Below are 23,424 nucleotides of genomic sequence, written 5' to 3'. Positions count from 1 at the left end.
CAGTTGAATGCCAAAAAATATTAATCAGATATAATATATGATACATGTCAGTAAAATCAGGTGTTAATTGAGTACTAGTCTATCAAATTGACTTATTTCATCTTTTGGTTTTTTTTTTTTACCGTCTTTTCCTTCCCGTATTCACTCAACTCTCTTTTTCCAGTAACTGATCATGGTTTGTGAGTTGTCATTAGTGTCTGTTTTCTTTTCTTTTCTCTATGTATTCTCTACTTTCTTTTAACTACTTCTCCCTCCATATACTCTGTCAACATTATTCTCCTTATTTATCTCATCACCCATTCATTCTCTCCCACCCTCCTTCATCTGCACATCTACACACAGGACTTGGAATTTTTACCAGGTACTTAATAGTAAGGAGACTTATTCACTTGATCATGAACTGATACAAAAAGTGGAGCAATATTCAGGTGAAAAGCGTTGCTCCCCTGCAGCAGCTGAGAAAAGGAAGGGTGCTTGAATTTCTTCTAGGATGCTGATCCCTGGTCTCTATTCAATGGTTCCATCTTTCCTGTCAGCTTCTGGCTAGTAGATGTCTGATAAACTTGAAACTCCGTCTTCTCTGGCTGCTGGAAGAGGAGCTGCATTCTCTGTGTTCTTTTTGTATCTGAGTCTTCTGGTTGCTGACAGGGTTCACTTACTCTCCATATCTTTTGTTTACCACTGCCTTGTTTCTAACAGTATACATCTCTTCTCTCACCCTCTTCACTTATTTGTATGCATCTCTTCTCAAGGAGGAACTAGAGTTACTACTTTTTACCTCCCCTTCTCCACCAATTTTCCACAAATTTGCAACCGTTCATCTGTGTGAAGAGGGTTGCATTCACCTCTCTCAGGAACCTGTCAGCACTGTTCCAATAGTCAAGTCTTGGTCAGTGTAATGTGAAAATCTCCCCCTCGCCTTTCATAGTTCAAGAAGCAAAGAATCAAACTCTGTCCTAAACTAATAAGTATCCTTACTAGATCACTGATACATCTTCCTCCTCTCTGATGTAATGCCATGCTCTTGCCTTCTCTCCATCTCCTTGTGATAGTGCCTGACCTTGTGCTCTATGCAATGTTTCATCAGCAGGTTTAGCCGTTTACTAAAATATGACACTTGTGCAATTCGTTTCAGTGCAGCTCCAGCTTTTTGAAGTGCCACATGCAGTAACAGTATTGTTAGGATCCTTTACTGTTGCTGGGGGTTAGGAAAAACATTCCTCCCTCACCCTCCAATTGCATTTCTTAACTGTCTCTCTTTCCCCTACCCTACTACTGAGCAAGTCAGAGATCGTATTTATGGCTGTTTATGGCTCTGTTGCTGTACACAGCAGTACCCAATTGATGTCAACATGAGTGGGTTGAAACTAAAATTCAGATTGTCTGCTGCTCCTCCCTGGCTATTGGGCGAGAGAATCATGTTCAGCAACAGTGGATATGTATAATTTTCTCGTAAAGTAAGTTTAAAAATGTAGTGTGGAGAAATATCTGAATCCTGAACTGAATTTGCACCATTTCATTACATGACTTTTTTTTTTTAAATATTGTTTTTAACCAATAAAGTACAGTGTGTTTAACATGGTCTTGCATATCTCTTTGCTGTAGTGAAAGTTAACATGTTTTGCCAAGTTTACTTTTTCTATTAACAGAAATTTTATAATGAAATGACATTATTAACCTGATTAACTGCAGGTTCGGCTCCCAAGCAGTTGGTGCGCACTCTATTCACAAATCAGACATCTGAGACTAGTGAGAAGAGGTATAGTACCTTTTTATTCTTTAATATATTTATGGAATGACAGTAGCCCCTCCTTAGGTAAAGTTACCATTATTAGACCAATTTTTTTTGTCCCTCTTTTCCACTGCCATCCTAAACTTTTTTTAACATGGAAATTGGTGTCTCATCCTTTTCCATAAGAGACTGAGTTCTGTGTAATCCAGTTTACCAAAGGAGGTTGTCAGTGGAAAAAGCACTAATTTCAGCTTTGGTGAAAAAATTATCATACAGCCTGGCTGCAATGTGAGTCGCTTTTTTTTTTTTGAAAAGTGGTAATTAGCAGAGCTAAAAAATACTTAATATTTTGCATTGCTTTTTCCCAGATCCTAACCTGAGACTCAAAAATTGATAATGACTAAAATTAAGTTTATTCAGTTTCCCTATTCAGAAGAGGAAGGTTCCTGTAGTTTTTAGTTAGTAGACTTCTTAATGGAAGTGTTTTAGGTTTTTTGTTGTCCCCCAGCCCCCTGCACACTGAGTTTTGTGCCCAATCTACCTTAAATCTAGCTGCACAGTGAGGCCGTGAGAAAATCAGAAATTTAGACTCCCTTATCCATGACTTTTTTCCTCATTTGCAACCACACAAAGTAGGATGCTTCACTTTTAATGATATAGTGGCTGTGCCAGTTTTGGCCACTCTGTCATACACACTCTCCTGATTGTTTTCAATGTGTTACTTGTCTACTCAGACCTCATTAAGAGTGTCAGATGGCAATGTACAGAGTCAAAGTAATGGACACTATTATTCCATATCCTAACCAGTGATCTTAGTTACATTAGACATAAAGTAAAATGTTCTCAATGGAGACATGAAACCAATTATAAAACACTGCTCTGTAGTTCAGATTTTCAGTTTTCACCTACAAGCTGGACAAATACAGTGGCTTTTCAAAATTAACCAGAGGTTGAGGACTTACTAACTTTTAGAAAATTTTCTTGATCTAAAAATACCACTGTCAAAAAAAGCCATAAAAGGACAGCCAGATGTAAGTTTAAATATCTTGACTGACTACTTCTAAATGTTTGAGTTTCTTGCAGATTTAATCGTGAACTTTTTTTTTTGATTTTGTTTAGTTTAGAGAGTTTTAATAAAGATTGTTGCTCTTAGTTACTGATGTGAATGTGGTCTTATCTTCAACTTCACCTAAGCTAAGTTTTCTGTCTGGAAATGGAGGATGTTCATATTGTTGCGAGCTTGAAAAAAGACTTCTTGGCTAATAAATTTGTGCTCCCTTTGCTATTTAAGATATTTTTTTTTTTTTCTTAAGTGCTTTCTTAACACGTCCCAAATACTGCTCCTCTAATCCTATTTGAGACCTGATATAAAAATGATGTCACACTTGGTGTAATTTCACTGCAGGCCCAAGAAGAAAAGATGTAATAGGAAAGATCACTCTTTTAAACATAATTATTTCCAGTAATTAACAAGTCAGAAGAAATAGTGAATCGAGTGAAAGAGACATAAATTCATGTCTTAAGTCTGGCATGCCAACACTTCTTTAGATATAACTTTTAGAGCAAAAAGTCAATGTATGTAAAAGCTTATAATGGATCTACTGCAATAGACTGTGGCAACTATTAGCATCTTGTTAATGAGAACTATGTTGCTCTGTCTGATCTCTGCTTTGCAAAAAAGTTAGGATTAGTAATTGCCAAATAGAGTTGCTTGTGATGTCTGTGTGTGGAGGTTGTGTTTTTTTTAATTTAAATTTTTATTGCATGAGAAAGTTTAATGACCTCTAGGAGCCTCTCATTCTAAATTCTCCTGCTGTCTCCTTTTGGAAAAAGTTCCCTAGAGCTTTGTGGGGGTGGGTGGCTGGGTGGGTTGGTTGGTAACAATCCCTTTTCTGCTTCCCTCTAACACAACTAACAGGAAAGTGGGAGCAGGAAGAACTTTTAGCCAACTTTTAGGAAGAACTTTTGATATGCCTCTGATGTAGTCAGTGACAGGTTGGCTTCTCTTCACCATGCAGTGGGAAAGTCCCTTTTAAAAACATTTTATGAGAGAAGAAGAGCCACAGGATGTGTATACATAGCCTGTACACTGGTCCTTTTCAAAGGTGTGGGGGTAGGAATTATCTTCCTTAAGGGACTGGAATGGTGTGGTGTAGACTGAAACTGTTCTGCTCCTGTAACGTGAAAGTCAGAGGGAAAATTACTGTAACTGTACGTACACACACACACACTCTCTCTCTCTCTCTCTCTCTCTCGTAGATGAAATAGACCATTTTGTTCATCATCTTGGGTATAGTTTTGAACTATATCAAAATTATAAACTAAACCATGTATGCTTTTAGTCCTTGTTTTGAGATTTAAATTTATTTAAAATGGATTTACATTTATAGATGCATTTTTGAAAATACCTAGTCAGAAGGGCCTTATTGACAGGAAATATGTTTGTTTAAAGGGTTCCTTTGCCAAACCATTCATTAGCATCAAGGTGCAGTAGCTTCCTGTCATCAGAGCAGCATATTCAAAAACTAAGAGAAGCAGGAAAAGATGACAAACAGCTGATCATCGTAAGTACTTTCTTTTTAATGTTGCCAACTGTGTATTTCTCAAACTTCTATGTGTCATAAGCCTGCATCTTGAAATGTTAACATAACCTCTACAGTAAATATTTTTGAATGAGCTGACCCACCTCTTAAATGTTATGAACTTGTCTTAAATGTAGCTATCCTTACATAGTGTTGTTTCTGTAACTTTGTAATCACTAACCATTTCACACTTTTCATTGAATTTTTGACATTAAAAAGTGATGCTAGACTGATTATTGTTGAATCCATATTGTTTAAACTGAGTCCTCCAACATTTCAGTTTTTTTTCCAATAGGCTGTATTTGGTTTCTCAAATACAAAGAGGAGCTTCACTTATGAAGGAAAGTGGAAAGGAAGAGAAGTAAATTTGCCTTTGCATATAAACTAGTCCTCAGTTTATGCAAATAATACACTTGCTTATCCTCACTAGTGAGATTCTATCTGGCAGATTTTTCTGTGTCAGGTTACATATGAATGCATTACACTTATGTAATGAGATATGGATATTTTTTCAAAGCACTGACTAAAATTAAAGATAGGGAAAGAACTTTTCCACAAATCACTGATGAGCTAGCTCCATCAATAACTGATACAGCGAGAGGTATATTTAAATAATTAAAAATAAATTGGTAAACTAAAATACAAATAGCTATTTCTACTAAAGAAAAAGTAGAGCAAAAACTATTGAACCCAAGAATTTAAAAATGTGAAGTGGGGCAAAAGCACGCAAATTGTCCTAGTTTGAAGGACCACACAACACTGCAGCAGAACCCATTAAAAAATTGAACCTGTTAGAGCAGACATTACCACTACCTGCACTTTTGTAATATTAAAGAATTACTAAGAAATAAATAGAGCCTTAATCTGCTAAAAATATATACTAAGGACACAAGCCTGAAGTCTCTCTCTTTCCTAAAGCATGAAATTTGCCTCTCTGGGTGGGATTACAAGATAACAGATATATACACAGAATATGTTCAGAAATGCCAGAATATTAAACTGTTCAGAGATGTGATTTATATCTAACACTTACTTGAAACATTCTCAATTATTGCCTGTTTAGGTCTCAGGTGACTAATTTTAAACATACAAATAATCCCCTTTACTTCAGCAGGGCTGAATGGGGCCCTTAAAACCCAACTTTTGGTTGTACAATAATAGAATTTGATCGGGCTTTGATATAGGTTCTTTGTAAGGAAAAAATAGCTATGATTTTCACTGATCATAAACCAATACTTTTTGTAACTGGCTGGCTTATTTTTTCTCATTTTCAGTGTTTTTAAAAAGTGGTTTGTTCAGTGCCACAACAAAAAAGAAAAGTCTTAGTTATGTAGTATATAGTGTAGTAATTTTAGAGGGAGGAAGAAAGCATAGGGGTCTTCCTCAAAATCTGTGAGGGAAAACAAATTTACATCTGAGACTAGTTCGTTGTGTTATTTTGTTTAAAACTGACAGTGTCACACTTGACTTTTAAACTTCAGCAGAAATTGACATTACTATTTTGGAGATTGTGTTTTGTTTTAATTGTGTACAACTCTTAACATTTGCATGTTAACCCAATCCCTGTTTATCAATGAAGGATATAGTTGTTATACTTTTAGTTCACTTTAATCATATAATAATATATATGAGACAGTGATTTATAGGCTTTTGTCCTATCAGCAAAAACTGACTAAAGCCTTCAGTCTAGGTGCACAGAAGGTTACTCCGCCAAGTTAGTTTTTTTTATAAAATGTGAAACTAGAACCAGTTGAAAGAGTGGCAATTGCATTAAATTAAAAAACAAAACAAAACTTGTTTTTTGAAATTCATAATTGGCAATATTTTTTTGACAAACTCTATTTCCAGATATTTAGTATTTTAAAGAAGTGTGTAAATGAGTATTTGCTGTATAGTATGTGTACAGCCCATTTAATAACTGTTTGAAAACATGTAATATATAGTAATTATCTTGCAAATATTGGCTGAAAACATATTATTTTACATCTCTTGGAATTTCTGGCATGCTGTTAGGAGCAGCATTTTATTATACTCTTATTGTAAACAACATAGTTCAAATTGCTGCTCAGACTCATTCACTACTTAATTAAAACATTAAACATCCAATTTTTTTTAGGAGTTTTGTTATCATCAGTGGTAAGAAAATTATTCCTATGGTGGCTCCTGTAGTTAAGAGATGTAATCCTCTTGGACATCAATCTATCCCTATCTCCCTACCCCATCTCTTCTAACTTGCCAAAAAACCTCTCATCTATCAGAGGTGTTCTCTGTTGTAAGATGTTAGGACCTTAAGCACAACATTAATTACCACTTCTTTGCTGTGGCTGTGACCATGTTAATATTTTGGCTTTACATTGTGTATTTTATGACCCTTTTTCATTCTAACTGTTCGTACAATGCCAGAGTCCTTGGGACTGAGCTATGATATAAATCTTATCAAATATTTTTATAAATTCTACCATTCTGTTCAGTATTTGGAGGGAATGTTATAGGTAAAACAATTTTCCCCCCATATGCAATTTTATATTATCTGTTTCACAAGAATTTAGTCCATAAGATGTTCGTATATTATCTCCTTTGTATAGTGTGTATATTTGCTGAATACCTTTTTGTATTATCTGTGAGTATAAAATCTATAACAAGCTCAATTTGTCTGCAAAAGGCATTAAAAATTGTCTTGCTTTTTTTGCTTTTAAATGATAGTTTGTTCTCTCTCAATATAAAAATCTTCTACAACTTGAAGTTCTAACACTCATACTGATGTTTTTTTTCCAAATTTTTTTTTATGGTGTATGTCACTAGTGTCTGAGCATACCTAACCATTAATTATTCCTCACATTACAACTATTGTTCTCATTTTACTGATGTAAAACTGAGGCACAGAAAGATTAAATGTCTTGCCCAAAGTGCCCAAGAAGTGTGGTAGAGCCTAGATCTTCTGAGTGCCTTAAGATCATCTTTCCTCTTTTTATGAAGGTTACAAAACAAATTTAAAAGACTAGTGAAAACCTAATACTGTGTATACACGCACACTCAGAATTATACTTTGGAGGAAGAATCTTTTTATGTTCAAAGCTACTTAAAAACATTATATCTCTGTAGCAACTTTCAGGTCAGTATGATCTCTGTTTTACAAACCATGGAAAGTGATGTAGCAAGATTCAGTGACTTGCCCAAGGTTGCATAGATTGGGTTAGAATTTAAGTCTATTGTTGTGTTCAGACTAATATAACAGTCCAGTCTGAGATATTATAAACTATGATATAGGAAGTCAGACCTTAAATAACTTCTAAAATCTTACATATTCAGTGGACATTGCTAGTTAAATGAGCTTCCATATTTATGCAAAACTGAGGGTTTTTTTTTAAATTAAACTTAAGATGAGTAGAAATGATCTGCCCCCTTCCTTAGACAGTTTTAAACAAATACTCCTTTGCTTCATTTACATCCTAGATTTTTTTTTAATGGAGTTCAAAAAAGAAATAGGTAAGTTTAATGAAGGATAAGTCCATCAGTGGCTATTAACCAAGATGGTCATGGATGGAACCCCATGCTCTGTGTGTCCCTAGCCTCTGATTGCCAGAAGCTAGGAGTGGATGACACTGGACAGTGGGATGACATGACTCCATAATTGCCTGTTCTGTATGTTTCCTCTGAAGCATCTGGCAGTGGCCACTGTTGGGAGACAAGATACTGGGCTAGATGGACCATTGGTCTGACACACTATGGCCATTCTAAATGCAAGTACATGAGAACCTGAAAATGAAATTGATGTATAGTTTAATTCTTTTTCCATGTTGCCAAGACTGCAAAATTTAAACTGCATAGGGAGCTTTTTTTAGTCTTCAATTTTAATAAAATAGTTTTTGTAACATAAGCAAGAAAATTTGCTTTTAAAGATTTTTATACTGACATCCTCAATGCCAACATAGTAATACCACCTCCCTAAGCACACTGAACCATGGTCAATGTGTTTGAGGTTGGTGCTGCACAAACGTAGATACTGCACTACCTGCATAACCCTAAAGCATTGGCTACACTTGAGAGTTACAGCACAATAAAGCTGCCCACAGCGCTGTAACTCACTCCCTGTCCACACTGGTAAGGCACATACAGCGCTGTATCTCGGTGGCTACAGCGCTGAAGGTACTCCACCTCCCCGAGAGGAATAACAGCTGCTGCGGAGTGGCTGAGATGCTGGTGCTTCAGTGTAAATGGGGAAGTAACCTTATTATGCAATGATTGACCTCTAGAAACTCCCCATAATCCTTTTAAGTGAAGGTTCCTCTCCTTGTTTTGTTATGAACTCAGGGCTCCGGGAGCTGCTTATCAAAAAACCAAACACAGGTACTGTTTGCTGTGAATGAGCAGAGGCAGGCAGGGGGGCTCCCTTTGGAATGCCCACAGCTAATGTTTGCTTGAAGAGAGAGGCGGCGCGGGGGGGAGGGGCGAGAAGGGTCTCCTTTTGGGGAGCAGCGGCTTATCTGATGTGAGAAAAAAACAAACAGCTGCTGTTTGCTTTCAGTGAGTGAGAGAGAGGTGGGGGAGGGGGTCGGAACTTGCAAGGCAGGGAGCTGACACAGTGTCGGCTCCAAAAATCCGCTCTCTCTCTCCCCACACGCTCCATGTCACACTCCACCTTCCCCCCCCCGCCTTTGAAAAGCACATTGCAGCCACTTGAACACTGGGATAGCTGCCCATAATGCACTGCTCCCAGTGCCGCTGCGAATGTGGCCACGACAGTGCGCTGGTAGTTGTCAGTGTGGACAAACTGCAGCGCTTTCCCTAGTCAGCTGTACGAAGACAGGTTTAACTTCCAGTGCTGTACAGCTGCAAGCGTAGCCATACCCTAACAGTCTTCCAGCAGCTGTCCCACAATGCCTGACACTGATTGCTCGGGTCACAGTTGTGAACTCCTGTCCTGCGGTCTTGGAGACCAGAAGGCTCACTGACCCCACTCCAAGTCCTGCAAATTTTTGAAATGCTTTTTCCTGATTGTCCAACTTGGTGAGCACACCTAGCAGCTCTAAGTTCTTGTGTGCAACTGCCTAACTGACCATATTGGCTACATGCTCCAGATGAACTGCAGCTTGGAGTAGACAGGAGATATTGGATTTCCTGGGCCTGTGGGGAGAAGAGTCTGTGCAAGCACAGCTACAGACCAGTCATAGAAATGTGGACATCTGTAGATTTCACAGATGATTCAGGAGAAGAGGTACAATAGGGATCAGCAGCAGTATTATGTGAAAGTGAAGGAACTGTGGCAGGCATAGCAGAAGGCCAGAGGGGCAAACAATTGATCTGATGCTAAACTGCGGACCTGCCACTTTTTACAAAGAGCTGCATGCCATGCGTGTTAGAGACTTCATCAACACCATGGATATCTCCAAGGAGCTTGAGGCACAGGCCCCTTGCATGAACAGAGAGGATGAGGAGAAGGTCGAGGAGAATGGAGGACATGCAACTTGGGGGGTCCAGCTATGCCGTGAGCCAGGAGTTGTTTGAGACTCCACCACAGCCCAGTCAGTTGCTGCAGCTGAGCAAGTACAAGACCAGTGCAGGGGAAAGAACCTTAGGTAAGTATGTAAATTTATTTTCCATTACGGTTATGGTGCTTCTAGCTTAGCAGGACACAGCTATTGACTTTTCATTAATTTACTTGTACTAAAAGTATGGGTACAACAAAGAGAGGTAGAGTTATATGCTTTTCATTCCCCTGTAGAGTTAGGTAGGGGGGCTGTGCAGAGCAGCTCATTTATACTCTGAGGTGTCCCCGGAGTCCTCTTGGGAGCTCTCAATGAAATTTTCATGGAGTGACTCAGCAATCCTCTCCCAAAGTTTTTTAGGATGGCAGCCTTATTTCTTCCTTCATGGTAGGATAGCTTCCCACACCAGTTGGTAATAATTTTGGCAGTCTCCATTGCAGTAAACAAGCTAGCGTGGACGGGCCCAGGTGGCTTTGGGTTTCCAACAGCAGCTGTGCTCTCTGTGCCTTGTTACCTTCAGGAGTGAGAGATGTGCTGAAATCGCCACTGCTGTGGAAAATGGTGCCAGTATTCAGTACCATTGCCCATCACTCATAGTTCCATGCAACTGAGCAATCCCTTTGTCATTTCCCTCACCCTTAGCAGGCCATACTCACCATGGCTGGAGCTGTGAGTGGTATTGTGCACAAGCACTCTGAAGCAAAAGTGTCAGTAAGCATGTATTGTTTAAAACTTTCGGGGAGCAAGGGAAGGGAGTTCTGAATCTTAACTTTGCTTTCCATTGTGAGCATACTGACAATAGTACTTCATGTTTTCTCTGTAGCTGCTGCCATTGCAGCCTTGAGTGGTTCCCTCTCCGCACCTGCATAATGCTTGAGCCAGATAAGGAAGAGAAAGCAGAGAACTTGGGATGACCTGTTCAGCAAGATCATGCAAGCCAGTGCTGTATCATATCATGAACAAAGGGCCTGGAGGATGAATATTGCAGACTGTATAGAGAAGGAGACACCAGACAAGCACCAGGCCCAGAAGTCAGAGGGAGTTGCACGAAGACATAATGGGGCACTTTGAGCCGCAAACAGAGATGCAGCACACTCTTGGAATGTATAGGTTCAACAATCCTGTGGTTGCCTCCCTTTGCAGTCTGTGGAGAAATGCAGTATAGCACCTCCCTGCATGCCCTCTCTACATTCCACATGGCATCAGTGGCCACCTCGCTAATTCTACTGCTCCCCACTGGGGGTCATTAAGGACAACTACAGCTTCACATACACTGACCTGTGAGAGGCACAGTTGATGTCTATATTGCTAAAATGGACATTAATGTTCCTTCTCCTTCATTAAGCTTTGTTACATTAAAACCACAAGAAGTTTATGGATTTGCTTTTAACTTGCACAGAACTTTATGGAAGTGTTTTTTGTTACTCTTTTGTTTGGAAAATAATTCATCTTCAGTAGTTCCCAGCATATGCTGCAGAATGGCTGGCGATACTGAAAGCACCCAGCTTCTCATGACGCAACTCATAATATCAGTGATTAAACTGTGTAATGTACAGCAAGCACTGCAAAATTAGTAGGTGTCTGTGTCACATTCATAGATGTGCACCACGCAATTCCTAACAGCCCCCAGACTGCAGGGCCAAGTAGAGCACAGCACATCACAGTGCATTACTGTGGCTCGCTGTTAAAGTACTCTTTCAAAGCCTCTGTATAGCTCCACCTTAAGCTCTTCTGATAGTCTTGGTGTCTGATTGTTCAAACTCAGCCGAAAGCTGCAACACCTCTGCTGTCCACTCTGGAGGCAACTTTTCCCCCTTTGCTTCACAGATGGACACAGCAGACGGCTATAACCATTTGGATATTTTTCTCCCTGAGATCCAGTCTTGTGAGTAAACAATGCCAGTGCCCCTTCAGTCTACTGAAAACACGTTCAGTTGTCATTCTGCATCTGCTGAGCCAGTAGTTGAATCTTCCCTTCGTGCTGTTGAGCGGTCAGTATATGTCTTCATGAGCCAAAGGAGCAAGGGATAGGCTGGGTCCCCCAGGATTGGTACTGGCATTTCAACATCACTGTTTATAGCAGCATAACTGTTTTGTAACATAGGCACTTCATGAGAGAGGTGAAATGTTTTTGCCTCAAAAAATTCATGAGTTAAATTGATGAAAGTGAAAATGCTATCCATAATGAAATTGATAAAAACCAATGGGCTTAAAGCAGTAAAGTATAAAACTGAAGGAAACAGTTATTGGTCAGTTTTAATTACTGGCTCTCATTCCATTATAAACCTTCATGCTCCATCAAGTTTATATTCCTATTGTTTACAGAATCAATCTGACAAATAAAAAAAAATCAGTACTGTAAATACTATCCATGCAGCATAATGTAGCAATAAACATGTAAAATAAAAAGCTGCTCAGTGAAGTTTGAACATTATGCTGCATGGAAATGAGACACCATCCTGTTCCCAAACCAGAAACTGCAACAACTCTGGCTGTTACTGGCAAACTCCATATTTGGAAGGAAGAATGGGTATGTGAGCTCCCTTCAGAGCACTGCGTTAGAGTAATGTCATGCTAGTGCATGGGAATAGGAAGTTCTGAGTAACAGAAGTGAAAGAGCTATGTGCAAGGTACTCTCAAATGTGTAAATAAACTGAAAACAATTGTTTCCTGTATAGCTTTCAGTAATAGAGGTTTTTCTTTTTTCTTTTCATTACTATGCTATTTTCAGATAGGTAGTTCTCTCCTCTGGTACTGTTGTGTGAGACCCATGCAAAAAGGAAAACTAGACATAGGAAATGATGGCCTAAACATGACATGTCGAATGCTTAAAAAAAAAAAAAGAAAGACTTTTTGTTTTGCTCTTTTCTTTTCATTTGTAGTAATCTTAGGGGCTAATGTGTAATAATAGGTTAAAAATAATTGGCAGATTTATTGTCTCTCAAATAGATTTAATTCCTACTGCTGTATTGCTCCTTCTGATTTTAGCCTGCACATCCTGCTTTTGCACTGCAGAGTCTATACTATCTCATATAGCAATTTTTTGTCTGAAGAATGGTCTGCTGCAGTGTGTGGATTTGGAACAGTGCTTCAGTTATGCTGGCAGGCTAATGTCTTTATGGGCTGCATAAGGTTATCGAATGTTTAAAAAAAAAATAAAATAAAACCCCTTTTTCACACTCTGCAGCCTTAAAGAAGGCTTGGTGCACTTTCTAATAGCTACTAGTATATGAATACTAGAGGAATGCCTTAAGTTTTTAAATATTTAACATCTCCATATGAATGCCTGTCCACACACTTGAATACATATAATATTGTAACATCAAGGAAATCCTAAAAAATGGTCTGCCAGATACCAGCAACAGTCTAATATTTCTGTCCTACTGTAAAATGTAATTGGGCTGTATTATGCTCTTGTTTATAGAGACTATGATAGAAGAGCATATGAGCTAGATCAGGCAAGATAGGGTGAATTAAGAATACTGGCAATTTTGAGGATTTCTTTGCATTAATGTTTTAGTGACATCATTGGGGTGTTAATTAGTGTGCTACCGTTCACTTTTTGAATAAATTTTAACATTCCAATCATTTGAATAGGATTTCTTGTTTCACAAGTACTGTTGCAGTACTGTTTATATATTGAAATATAAGAGTTGCTTTATATTTAGCTGACTTTCAAATGTACATGTCGTATCTTTTTGAAGTGCTCTCCAAGCATCAAAGCAGACTTCCCCCTCACCTATCCTACCCTGAGCATCAGGGACATGTTCTCCATCCTTGAGATAGCAAAAATTAGGTTCAGTTCAAGTGGGGTCGTAAGGTAATCGCATGCATCCTTCCTCCTGAACTGCCTTTTTTCCTTCCTTTGTGTGTAAATAGTTGAAATTCAACACACTCTTTTGACCAAAAGGGCAATTTCTTCTGAACTACACCTTTTTAAAGGAGGCCTGGAGATAGGGGAAAAAATGCATCAGTCTCAACTTTCACACCCTTGGAACCCGAGTCTCTCCCTGATGCTCCAGCCCAAAGCCAACACATGGAGCAACATTTGTTTCCTTTTGAAGAATTCTTTCTTTTTCCCTCTATTACATGCCATAGGAATGTAAGAATTGCCATGCTGAGGACAGACCAGTGGATCTTCAGGTCCCAGTTTCCTGCTTCCAGCAGTGGTCCGCACATGTGCCTTCAAAGAGAGGGTTAAAAATCTCATTATGCACCTCACTAGCACAGTGATGTTCCTTGTCATGTTTTCTCCATCCCCTCTCCTATTATCTTTTTCCAGTACTGTTGTGTGTATTGTGAACTACACAGTGAAACTTGCGAAAAATTACTAGAATTAATAGAGCATGGTTACAGGGGTAAGTCACAGGGTACACTAGGATGTGGCTGTTCCTTAGAACAGAAACCTATTCTTAAAGTTCTAACTTCACTAGTAGATTTGCTTGAGGTTACAACTGTTTCTCTGATAGTTCAGTTTTCAATGTTGATCTAATCTCTTCAGACCAGTTAAACCAAATATTGTTCAAAGTTGAAAGATGGAGTGGGAAACAGGCTGAAAAAAATCGAGTCGTACTGCAAAAAGACCTTCTCAGTAATATAGTGTAAAAAGTCTATAAATATATCTGTTTTTTTTTTAAAGGTGAAATTAAATTCACAGTAAATATTCATGCAGTATTATGTTTTGAGATTAACACACACACATATCACTAAAAATTTTCCCTAGAAAATTCCCTCTTTTACTCATGTAGTAGTATTTACTGTATACTATGGTAATAGGATCTATATTGTGTGTTTAATGTCTGCCTAGCTTCATTCCATTTTTAACCTTGTGTGTTTTTATAATCCATTACCTCTCTCATACACACTTTTTAAACAAAGTCCAAACACAGATTTGATTCTTTTAAAACCAAAACTTAAATATATTAGCCAAAGATAAGTTTCCAACCTTATCAATATATACATCTGTTCTTTGGAACAATCTTCATCCATATGAGTTACTTAGTTCAAATTAACAAAGACCCTATACTTAAGGTCTTATTCCTTGTTTGACATTAATTATATTGATTCCTAGTTCTTTGTACTCTTAATAATGAATAATACTTATGTTTAATCAGTAAATTTCAAAATAAATACTGAATTGTCTGTGTGCTAAATGAATTTTGTAATAGATTACAAATAGTAATAAGATTAAATGTCAGAACAAAATTACTGAGTGGTCCTTTTATATATGGGTCTTTTTTACAGTGTTAGGAGAAAACAAGACAATACAAAGCATGGTAAAGTTAAGAATCTTTAGATTTCTGGGCAAGGGGTATATTCTTAACTGATGCATATGATTTGTTATATATAGAATGCGACTTATACCTCTAAAACTTCGAGGGAAGAGAAATGAAAAATAGTGCCAGACACTTTAATTTTAAAATATTTAATATTAATTTATCACCATAGAAATTTGAAATACAATGCCAAGACATAACATGTACTACTGTTCCTCCAATGCACATTTCCATAACTGTTAGGTTTTATTTTTTTGTGGTAGTGCCTATAGTATGCTAGATGGTTTCCAGGTACTCAGGAGGCAATGTTCCGTGCTCAAGAAGCTCACTATCTAAGGACAGACAGGAGTTAAATCATAAGGAATAACAGAATCTATCCTATTTTTTTCCATACATGATAGCTAAACTCTCTGTAGACAGCAAAGTAGGTAAAGAGGTCATTGCCTTACCTTTTAATAAAAGAAAAAGTGAGCAGTCAGTGTTTCTTCATGTGGTCCTCCTACAGTGTCTTAACTCTAACCTGGAAGAACTACCATTAACACTTCGGGTAGGGGAGAAGTTGTCTTAATGTGTCCTTTAGTCTATGGCCTCTGCTGTAACTCAGCTTGTATGCTGGCCATTGGAGGGTACACTTTTGGTCACCATATATTTAGTATACTACTTGTTTTCCTCCACTTCCTTTTAGCCTCAGTGCAGAATCTACATGTGCTTATGTTTGTGAATTGCATATCTAGCTATGAAAAGTTTGTTGTGTCAACTGTATATTGAGCAATATATATATTTAATATATAAAATGTATTTTCTTTTTAAATAGGACGCAGGACAGAAAAGATTTGGAGCTATTTCCTGTAATATTTGTGGAATGCTTTACACAGCATCAAATCCAGAGGATGAAACTCAACATCTGCTCTTCCACAACCAATTCATTAGTGCTGTAAAATATGTGGTAAGAGAACTTCATGTCTTTTTAAACAGTAATAAGTTTTGTTTTCCTTTCTGTACATCAAATGCAATTCAGATTACTTTTAATAAATCCTTAAAATATCACAGTAGATGATAACAAAAAAATGTTTACCACAGATCAATTTAAGGGAGCCTAGCACATGGTAGTAAGTCACCTATAAAAATTGATTATCATTATAGCAACATTCCTGTTCAGTTTTATCCCTTCCTTGTTGTATTTCTGTATTGTTTTGTAGGAAAATAGTCATTTATCACTATTTTTAAAGTTTTGTTTAAATTCAGCTTATGATATAATTGGTATTGCTACAACTGTTGGCATAAGAACTAATTGGGAAGATCATTGTCTTCTTTAGAATGTCATCCGGATGACTTCTAATTCCCTTTTTTTTATATTGGCTATGTTAAATTAATATCAGTGATTCAGAATTGGAATATCTTGGAACTTTGAGCATAGCATTACAATGTATTAAAACTTCAGAGAATAGACTCCTCCTATTTTTAACAGTATAATTAAAATAACTGTACATTCCATACTCTACTTAGGCATAATAGGTATTGTTGAGTTAACTCAAGTTTAAAACACAATCTTGAAGTATTGTACAATTTCAGATAAATATTTTGTAAAATCGGCTACTTTCAAAACTTGTCCATGTGTCTGAAATCCAGAACAGAATCTATAAAGTCTGTTTGTTGTTTTTTTTTTTTTAATCACATATGTTACCTTCAGTACTCTACATGCAAGCAGATAAGACCTCCAGGATAACTGAACTGAGGCCACTAATTCATTTAATATAGGTACCAAACAGCAATTAGACTACCATTAAATCCTGACCCTGAGTTTGAATCAGTGGTCTAAAAAAGATCCATATACCATTATTAATACTTTGAAACCATCTAGTCACTTTAAACAATTATTGCCAAATACTGAGGGCTTGTTTCATTCTTTTCTTAGTTGGCTGGCTGAATCCCAAACATCTTAGAAAATCTTTTCTGAAAAGCATTAGGCAAATTTAAGGGGATAGATAGGTAGAGACTGTGATAGAAGGCAACTGAATACCTGTTTTCCTACTTGTTCCAATTTGTCCATAGTAAATCCATCAATTAGTCATCTTAAACAATTTTGGGGTCTCAGATGTTCCCCAGATTCTGTGTTTTGTCTGGTGTAGTAGAATAGATACTGTAGCAAACAGCACAAAGGCTACTGAGGTACATCTGGTTTTGAAATACTTTGGTTGCCTTGGTGGAAAAGCATTTTTATGGACAAATGAAAACAGGTGTGGGATTTTAACAGCTAGATGGTCTTTGAGGAAAGACTAAATTAAATCCCTTTAAACAGCAGTTTGTTGGCTACAGGACTAGTCTTTCACAGCTGCTAACACATGGGTGATCTGTAGCTTCAGGTGGTATTGAGGGACTGGGCAGGCATTTCTGAGGAAGTGAACAAATACTTAAAGAATGATGAGCGTTGCAACAGCTGATATGCCCTCCTTTCCTTGCTATCACAGCTATGTCTAGGGTAAGACTGGTATGCATGAAGTGAAAGGGAAGAGAAAGTGCTTAAAAACAATCTGGAATAACTGTAGTTTACAATGGCTAGAATTTTTAAATATGGTGCAGACAAAGTGTTTAGAAAGGTGGCTGATGGCTGTGAAAAAGTTTTTTTTACATAAATTGCATCCAAACATGCTATTTTTATCTGCACCTCCTAGTGAGTGAGAGAAACATCTTCTCTCTGAAATCTGTGAGGCTCCGGTTGTGACTCTTCAAGTCATTTCCAAAGATGAAAGTAGAATAACAGATACTATGGCACCTGGGATGATGATTGTATGTAATACATAGGGTTGAAAACAAGGGAAATAGTTTTGTGAATGTCTTTGAAATTTCCTCCCTTATTTTTAGTTGAAAAATGCTTAACCAAATCTATAGTTGTTCAAACAATGAGAAATTTAATCTAGAATGGAGTGAATACATACTCTTCTTTCTAGTTGTTATAACGCACACTTGGATGTTACTGGCCATTCTATTTTCCCTTCTTCCAGACCTTCACGTGGGCTTGGTGTTCTGGGTAGATTCAGTATACTATGATGATGGCCGTGATAGAAACATCTATATAAAGGTGTCCTTGAAAGGATTTTTTTCAAAACTGGCCTTTTACCTTTTTTATGCTGCTTTGATGTCTAAACAGCCTGAAATGTTGACTTTTCTGATGTTTCTAGAATCAGAAAAACTAACTTTTGCTCATCTTAGTTTTTCTAGACAACTTCTGGAGGGAGCAATGACTCAGAGTACATATTGTCAACTCTTGCATGTGAATGTTAGTTGACAGTATTGAAACAAACTTTTTCCCATCGTAATCATCGAAATTAAATAGACAGTAATCAATGTTTAAAACTCTGATTTTGTTAAAGATCTCTTCCCCCTTTTAAATTGCTTATCTTTCATACTCTGGAGAACTAATGAACTGACATTAGTTTTCAAATCATTTTGCACATGACCCTTAAGCAGCGTTATCATTGCTCATGTTGGAGCCTGATTTAACTTTTAAGGGCGGTATCACAAGACATCTCCCTCCGTTCCTCCACTGCTCAGCTCCTTTATCCTGTGATGCCTCAGTGTGAGACATGAGAAAATTTGTCAGACTGATTGTTAGTGAAAAAAGTAAGGCTATATTTTCTCTCTTCCTTCCCTATGTACCTTGGGATGATACTGAACATCTCTCTCAATTAAAATCTCAGATAGTTTGCACATTTTTTCTTTCCTATCATGCTAGCACCTGCTGCTACCATGGTGTGTCCATGAAAGTAGACAGTTTCTGATTTTTGGTTGGTAGTAGCCCTATTTTTTTAAAGAAAATATTTTCTTCTACATTCTTTTGACCAATCAGCAGATGCATGAGACAGAAGAGAATAAATTAATTCCTTTGTTATCATCAGCTAAACTCTGAAACATGATTATTCTCCTAAAATTGATTCCTGGCTGCTGCTCATCTAGTTTCCTTTGACAGATGTACACTGTGTCCTGAATAGCATATAATTCCCAAGAGCGCTTTAGAATTGGGCAGAACAGGCTACAGTTGAGCTACCACATGGCCACAGATGTCCTCTTACTTCCCCATGTGGTGGCTGGTTCCTTTTTATGATTAAAGATTTTTTTATTTTATTTTACTATAGAACCTCTTCTTGCAGTTAACTGAGACAGCATCAGAATGAAAATAAACTTTCTTTAGTTTGTATGAAAAGTTGTCCTCATTAAAAGAATCTGAACTATGTTCAAAGCAAATATTTTAGCCCATCTTAAGCGTAGTTGAAGAGGCAAATACCATGATGGAAACACACTCTTCCAGAAGCTTGTTTTGGGTGCTTACACACATGCATACCCTTGGTCGCTCACTCATGTATTTTTTTTTTTTCCCCTCTACTGAAGGAGTTAGGCCAAGCTTTGAAAAAAATTACCAGATTTCTCCTAGTTACAGGGCTAATTCTGCTAGTCAGAAGCAGATTGGAAAAAGAGCGGGAAAGCAAACAACAAGGTCCATGGAACAGTCTTGATGAAAAATCCACTGCTGATAAGAAAGGCAAGGTGCTAGAAGCCAGTCCCTGATTCCTGTTTACAGTCTCCATCTTTTGTATCAACCTCCTGTTAATTGTCTAATATGGTGGTTCTAAACTTTGTTTTTCCATCTAGCAGTATGAGGAGGGCGATATCTCAAGACATCTCCTTCCACTCCATCACCACTCACAAGTTTCATCCTGTGATGTCTCATTGTGAAACATGGGAAAATTTGTTAGATTGATAACTCCTTGAGAACTTGGGGTCTAATACATTGGGAGATCCAACAGCTGCTGGACTCCCCGAAGGAGAAAGAAGGTTTTGCTTCTGCTTTCCAATGGTAAAGCTTCCTGCCTATTGTTGGGGCAGGAGGTGTCTTTGCTGCTCTAAGCCTTCTTTCGCCTCATGGCTTTTTGACTGCTACAAAGGGTAATTTGTCTCTGTTCATCTACCCTCCCTAGGTCAGTCTCTTTTGGTTGTATATTTTTTTTTTTTTAATTTTATTTAAGGGTCATCCTCCCTTATGCCTAACTTTTTTGCTACTGTTCATAGTTCTCAAATAGTAGCAGAGGGAAACTGATTCTCTCTCTCTCCCTCCCTCCCACCCGCTCACCCAAGTTTCATGGCTGCCTTCAAGGTTCTGAATAACAGCTGTGGAACTGATTAGTATCTTGCCAAATTTGACTTGGCTACTACTTGGAGAAAATGGAACAGCAGAGGCATTTGCCTGCAGAGTAAAGAAGCTAACATTGCTTTGGTTCATATTTTAAAGATTGTCTTTGCACCCAGAAGTGCTGGAAGTATTTTTCCGTGAGACCCTGAATTCTTTAAATATTGATGGTTTTAGGTGCATTCCCTCTTCACTTCCCAGGGAAGGCTTTTACTCACTACTGGCATATGTATTTTTCAAGTCCAGGTTAAGTCTTATTTTATGCAAGACAAGAACACTTGCTTTTTGCCTTAAATATAACTCTCTTCATATTTGCCTTTTCAAATTAAAGTTTTTTGTTGTCGTCATTGATACAACAATTTTAATGAGGTAAACTAAAAATTTACCTTTTTGTAATTCCTTTTCAACTCTGTGTCTTGCTGAATTTTAGGAAGAGATTTAAGTCCTATATATTCTCCAAAGACTTCACCACCTTAGAATAATATTGATCAGTGTGCCAGTTATTGTGTTCAAAATTACTGATTATTATAGGCGGTGCTGGTAGCATTGCCTATTAATGTTGCCTGACATTTCCCATTATAAAGCCCTATTTTCAGTTCCTTTTAACTTTGCCAAACTAACAAATTAGGCTGAAATTTTCCAGACTGGGTGTCTGCCTCAGGGTGAATATTTTTTTTGGCGAACTTTAGCCAAAATGGTTCATCAATCTGAGAACAAGGCTAGGGAAAAAAATTGTTTTGCCCATGTTAAATTCTAATGACCTTTTCTTCAAAAAGCTCTAGTGTCCCTATTCTTTGAATATAAACTTGGGGTATTTGGCACAGTGGGTGGCCTTTGTGTGAGGGTGTACTTTTTGCCATCCCCATGAAAATCTGCCCAAACTTGGCTAAGTTATATGCGTTTAAAAAATGGCAGCACACACATGCTTACTATGAGGTTCCTTAAATTTTAGTTGCTAAATTCTCAAGATTTTGTCAGCACTGGTCATTCTTCAGCCCTAGGCTGAGCAGTCCTTTTCCTGTAGCTTTAGGCTACTGGAGGCTATGCTGGCTTTGGGTCCAAATACCTAAACTTAGAAACATTCTCCAGTGATACTCCCTCCTCCTCCCCCAACTGGACCCAGGCTGCATGGAGGAGAAAATTGCCTGATGCAAATGCAAAGTGGCCAAGAGTTGGGCCTGTGGGAAAGGTGGAGGTAGTAGATTGGGGTGGAGGGGGAAGCTTTGAGGAGAGGGAAACAGGGACTATGAGTTGGAGTGAGCAGGTGACTGGAACAGGAAGCCAGGTGAAGAGACTGAGAACCAGTGGTAGGGGATACAGAGGTGACAGGGAGCCAGGGTGTGAGGGAAGACCTGGTACTGTCTGGACAAAGATTGGAACAAGGAACCACGTGTGGGGGTGGGATACTGGAGACTAAGGCGGTAGAGATGGGAAATGTTTTGTGGGGGGGGAATGGGGAGGTGACTGGCCTTGGAGCTGCAACACAGGGAACAGAGACTTAAAGTGCAGGGGAGAGGCTTAGTCTTGGACGTAGAGTTTGGAGGGGTGAACCTAGGACATGCTGGGCACTGAGATGAGAAGTCTGAAGAATGAAATCTAGAACTATTGAGGTGAAGAGAATGGAACTGAGACAAGGAGCCAGGGATGGAAGAAGACAGAACTGGAATAGTGACTGGGTATATAAGATGGTATAGAGGAGTCTGTTCCCACTAAAGCACGGTTCCTGGAATGGAACTCTAGATTCCAGAGACTTACCATTCTTCTGCTCTCAGCACATACCTGTGAAACCCACTGGTAATGTGTTCCATCCTCTTGTAGTGCATGTCAGCATACTACTGCTATCAGTTACTCCATTACCTCAGATGGCTCAGGTCTATGTAATTAATTTAAAGGTTTCAGCTCTGCCGATGATCAGTGGAGATGTTGATATGGAATTTCTGTTTTTTCAGTTTTCTTAAAAACCTAGGAAATTGCACACACTTCTGTATTTAAAATAACATTATTAGGGTAGTAAAGTCAAGCACTCAGAAGTTAGAAGATTGCAGAATTAAAGTTTTACAGACTACCTGATTTCAGTGCTCTTTGATACAATGTTTAATTACATGATCACATAATAATAATTTTTCACATGAAGTCCATCTCCAGTTGCAGTAAGACTATGACTCAGGCATGACTGTGTGTAGGGAGAAAGTGTCTTGGATCACATCTAGTCTGAATAGTAAGTGTAAATGATTGTTTACTGCTGGGAATATATCTTCAAACCAATGCTCATAATTCTTTGGGTCACCAAACCCCAAAGATAAGACTTAAAGCTATTTGTAATGGCTATTGGCTTAAAGCATTTATAACAACTCTTTTGGAAATTTGGGAATTTAGTAGGATATTGGTATTGAAGATAAAACTGAACATTCATCTTCATAAGATGTAGGTAAACGGAAGACTTATGTTCTCTCAATCATACTGAATTATTGAGTATGAAGATAGATACTCTGTGCAGAATAAGACTTGCTGATATTTCAGATAGGATAGCTCATGCTATTTGATATCACCTTTCTTTTACTGTTCTGAAAATGTCTTAATTTTATTTTAATCCTTGATAATTCTATGTACTTATCACCCTTCATCCAAGAATCATGAAGCATTCTACAATCAAAATCTCAACACCCCTTAAGAGGTAATACCTCATTTTACAGGTGAGGGTATGAAGGCAAAGAGGAGTTGTGACTTGCCCAAGGTCACTCAATCAGTGACAGAGCTGGAAATAGGAGTCCAGATCACCTTATTTCAGTTCTGCACTCTAAGCTATACACCCTGTTCCTTTGCCATCTTCACAGAGTGTCAAGGATGCAATGTACAAAGGTTCAGTCTCTGAATTTAATTTCAGAAAGACATTTCTGTTAAAGGCATAATCAGAAAAAGAACTTGTGAAGTTCCTTACCAGAATTGAACAGTATCGAGTGATTTCTTTCATCCATAAATAAATATTTTCAAGAAGAATCTGAGTACATCATCTACTCTTCAGGATAAATTTTTTTGGGAACCTATTTTTGTAGACAAGTCAAGATCATGTGGCATAACAAACAATTTCTGGAATCTCATTGTATGTAAGTTTATACGAACTTGTGAAAGTTGGGAAATTCAGAGTTAATGCATTCTACTGTATTTT

At 37.9% G+C, this 23,424-nt stretch overlaps 1 protein-coding gene across 7 annotated transcripts in view; it reads left to right on the top strand.

Moving 5' to 3' along the window:
• The window catches only part of ESCO1 (establishment of sister chromatid cohesion N-acetyltransferase 1), a 49,434-nt gene that overhangs the window by 5,536 nt on the left and 20,474 nt on the right, over positions 1-23,424 (top strand). For 6 of the 7 annotated variants that reach the window (XM_075062963.1, XM_032795797.2, XM_032795796.2 and 3 more), the window contains 3 exons: positions 1,693-1,759; positions 4,185-4,296; positions 15,891-16,022. In XM_075062963.1, the coding sequence (XP_074919064.1) occupies positions 1,693-1,759; positions 4,185-4,296; positions 15,891-16,022 (311 nt within the window). Of the gene's footprint in view, positions 1-1,692; positions 1,760-4,184; positions 4,297-4,609; positions 5,811-15,890; positions 16,023-23,424 lie in introns of those variants that run through there. The other variant, XM_032795802.2, reaches the window with a different exon arrangement.

Source organism: Chelonoidis abingdonii, chromosome 2 (assembly GCF_003597395.2).
Source record: "Chelonoidis abingdonii isolate Lonesome George chromosome 2, CheloAbing_2.0, whole genome shotgun sequence".
Taxonomy (NCBI): Eukaryota; Metazoa; Chordata; order Testudines; family Testudinidae; genus Chelonoidis; species Chelonoidis abingdonii.
The sequence above is the reverse complement of the archived record's forward strand: the minus strand, read 5'-3'. Positions and strand labels throughout refer to the sequence as shown.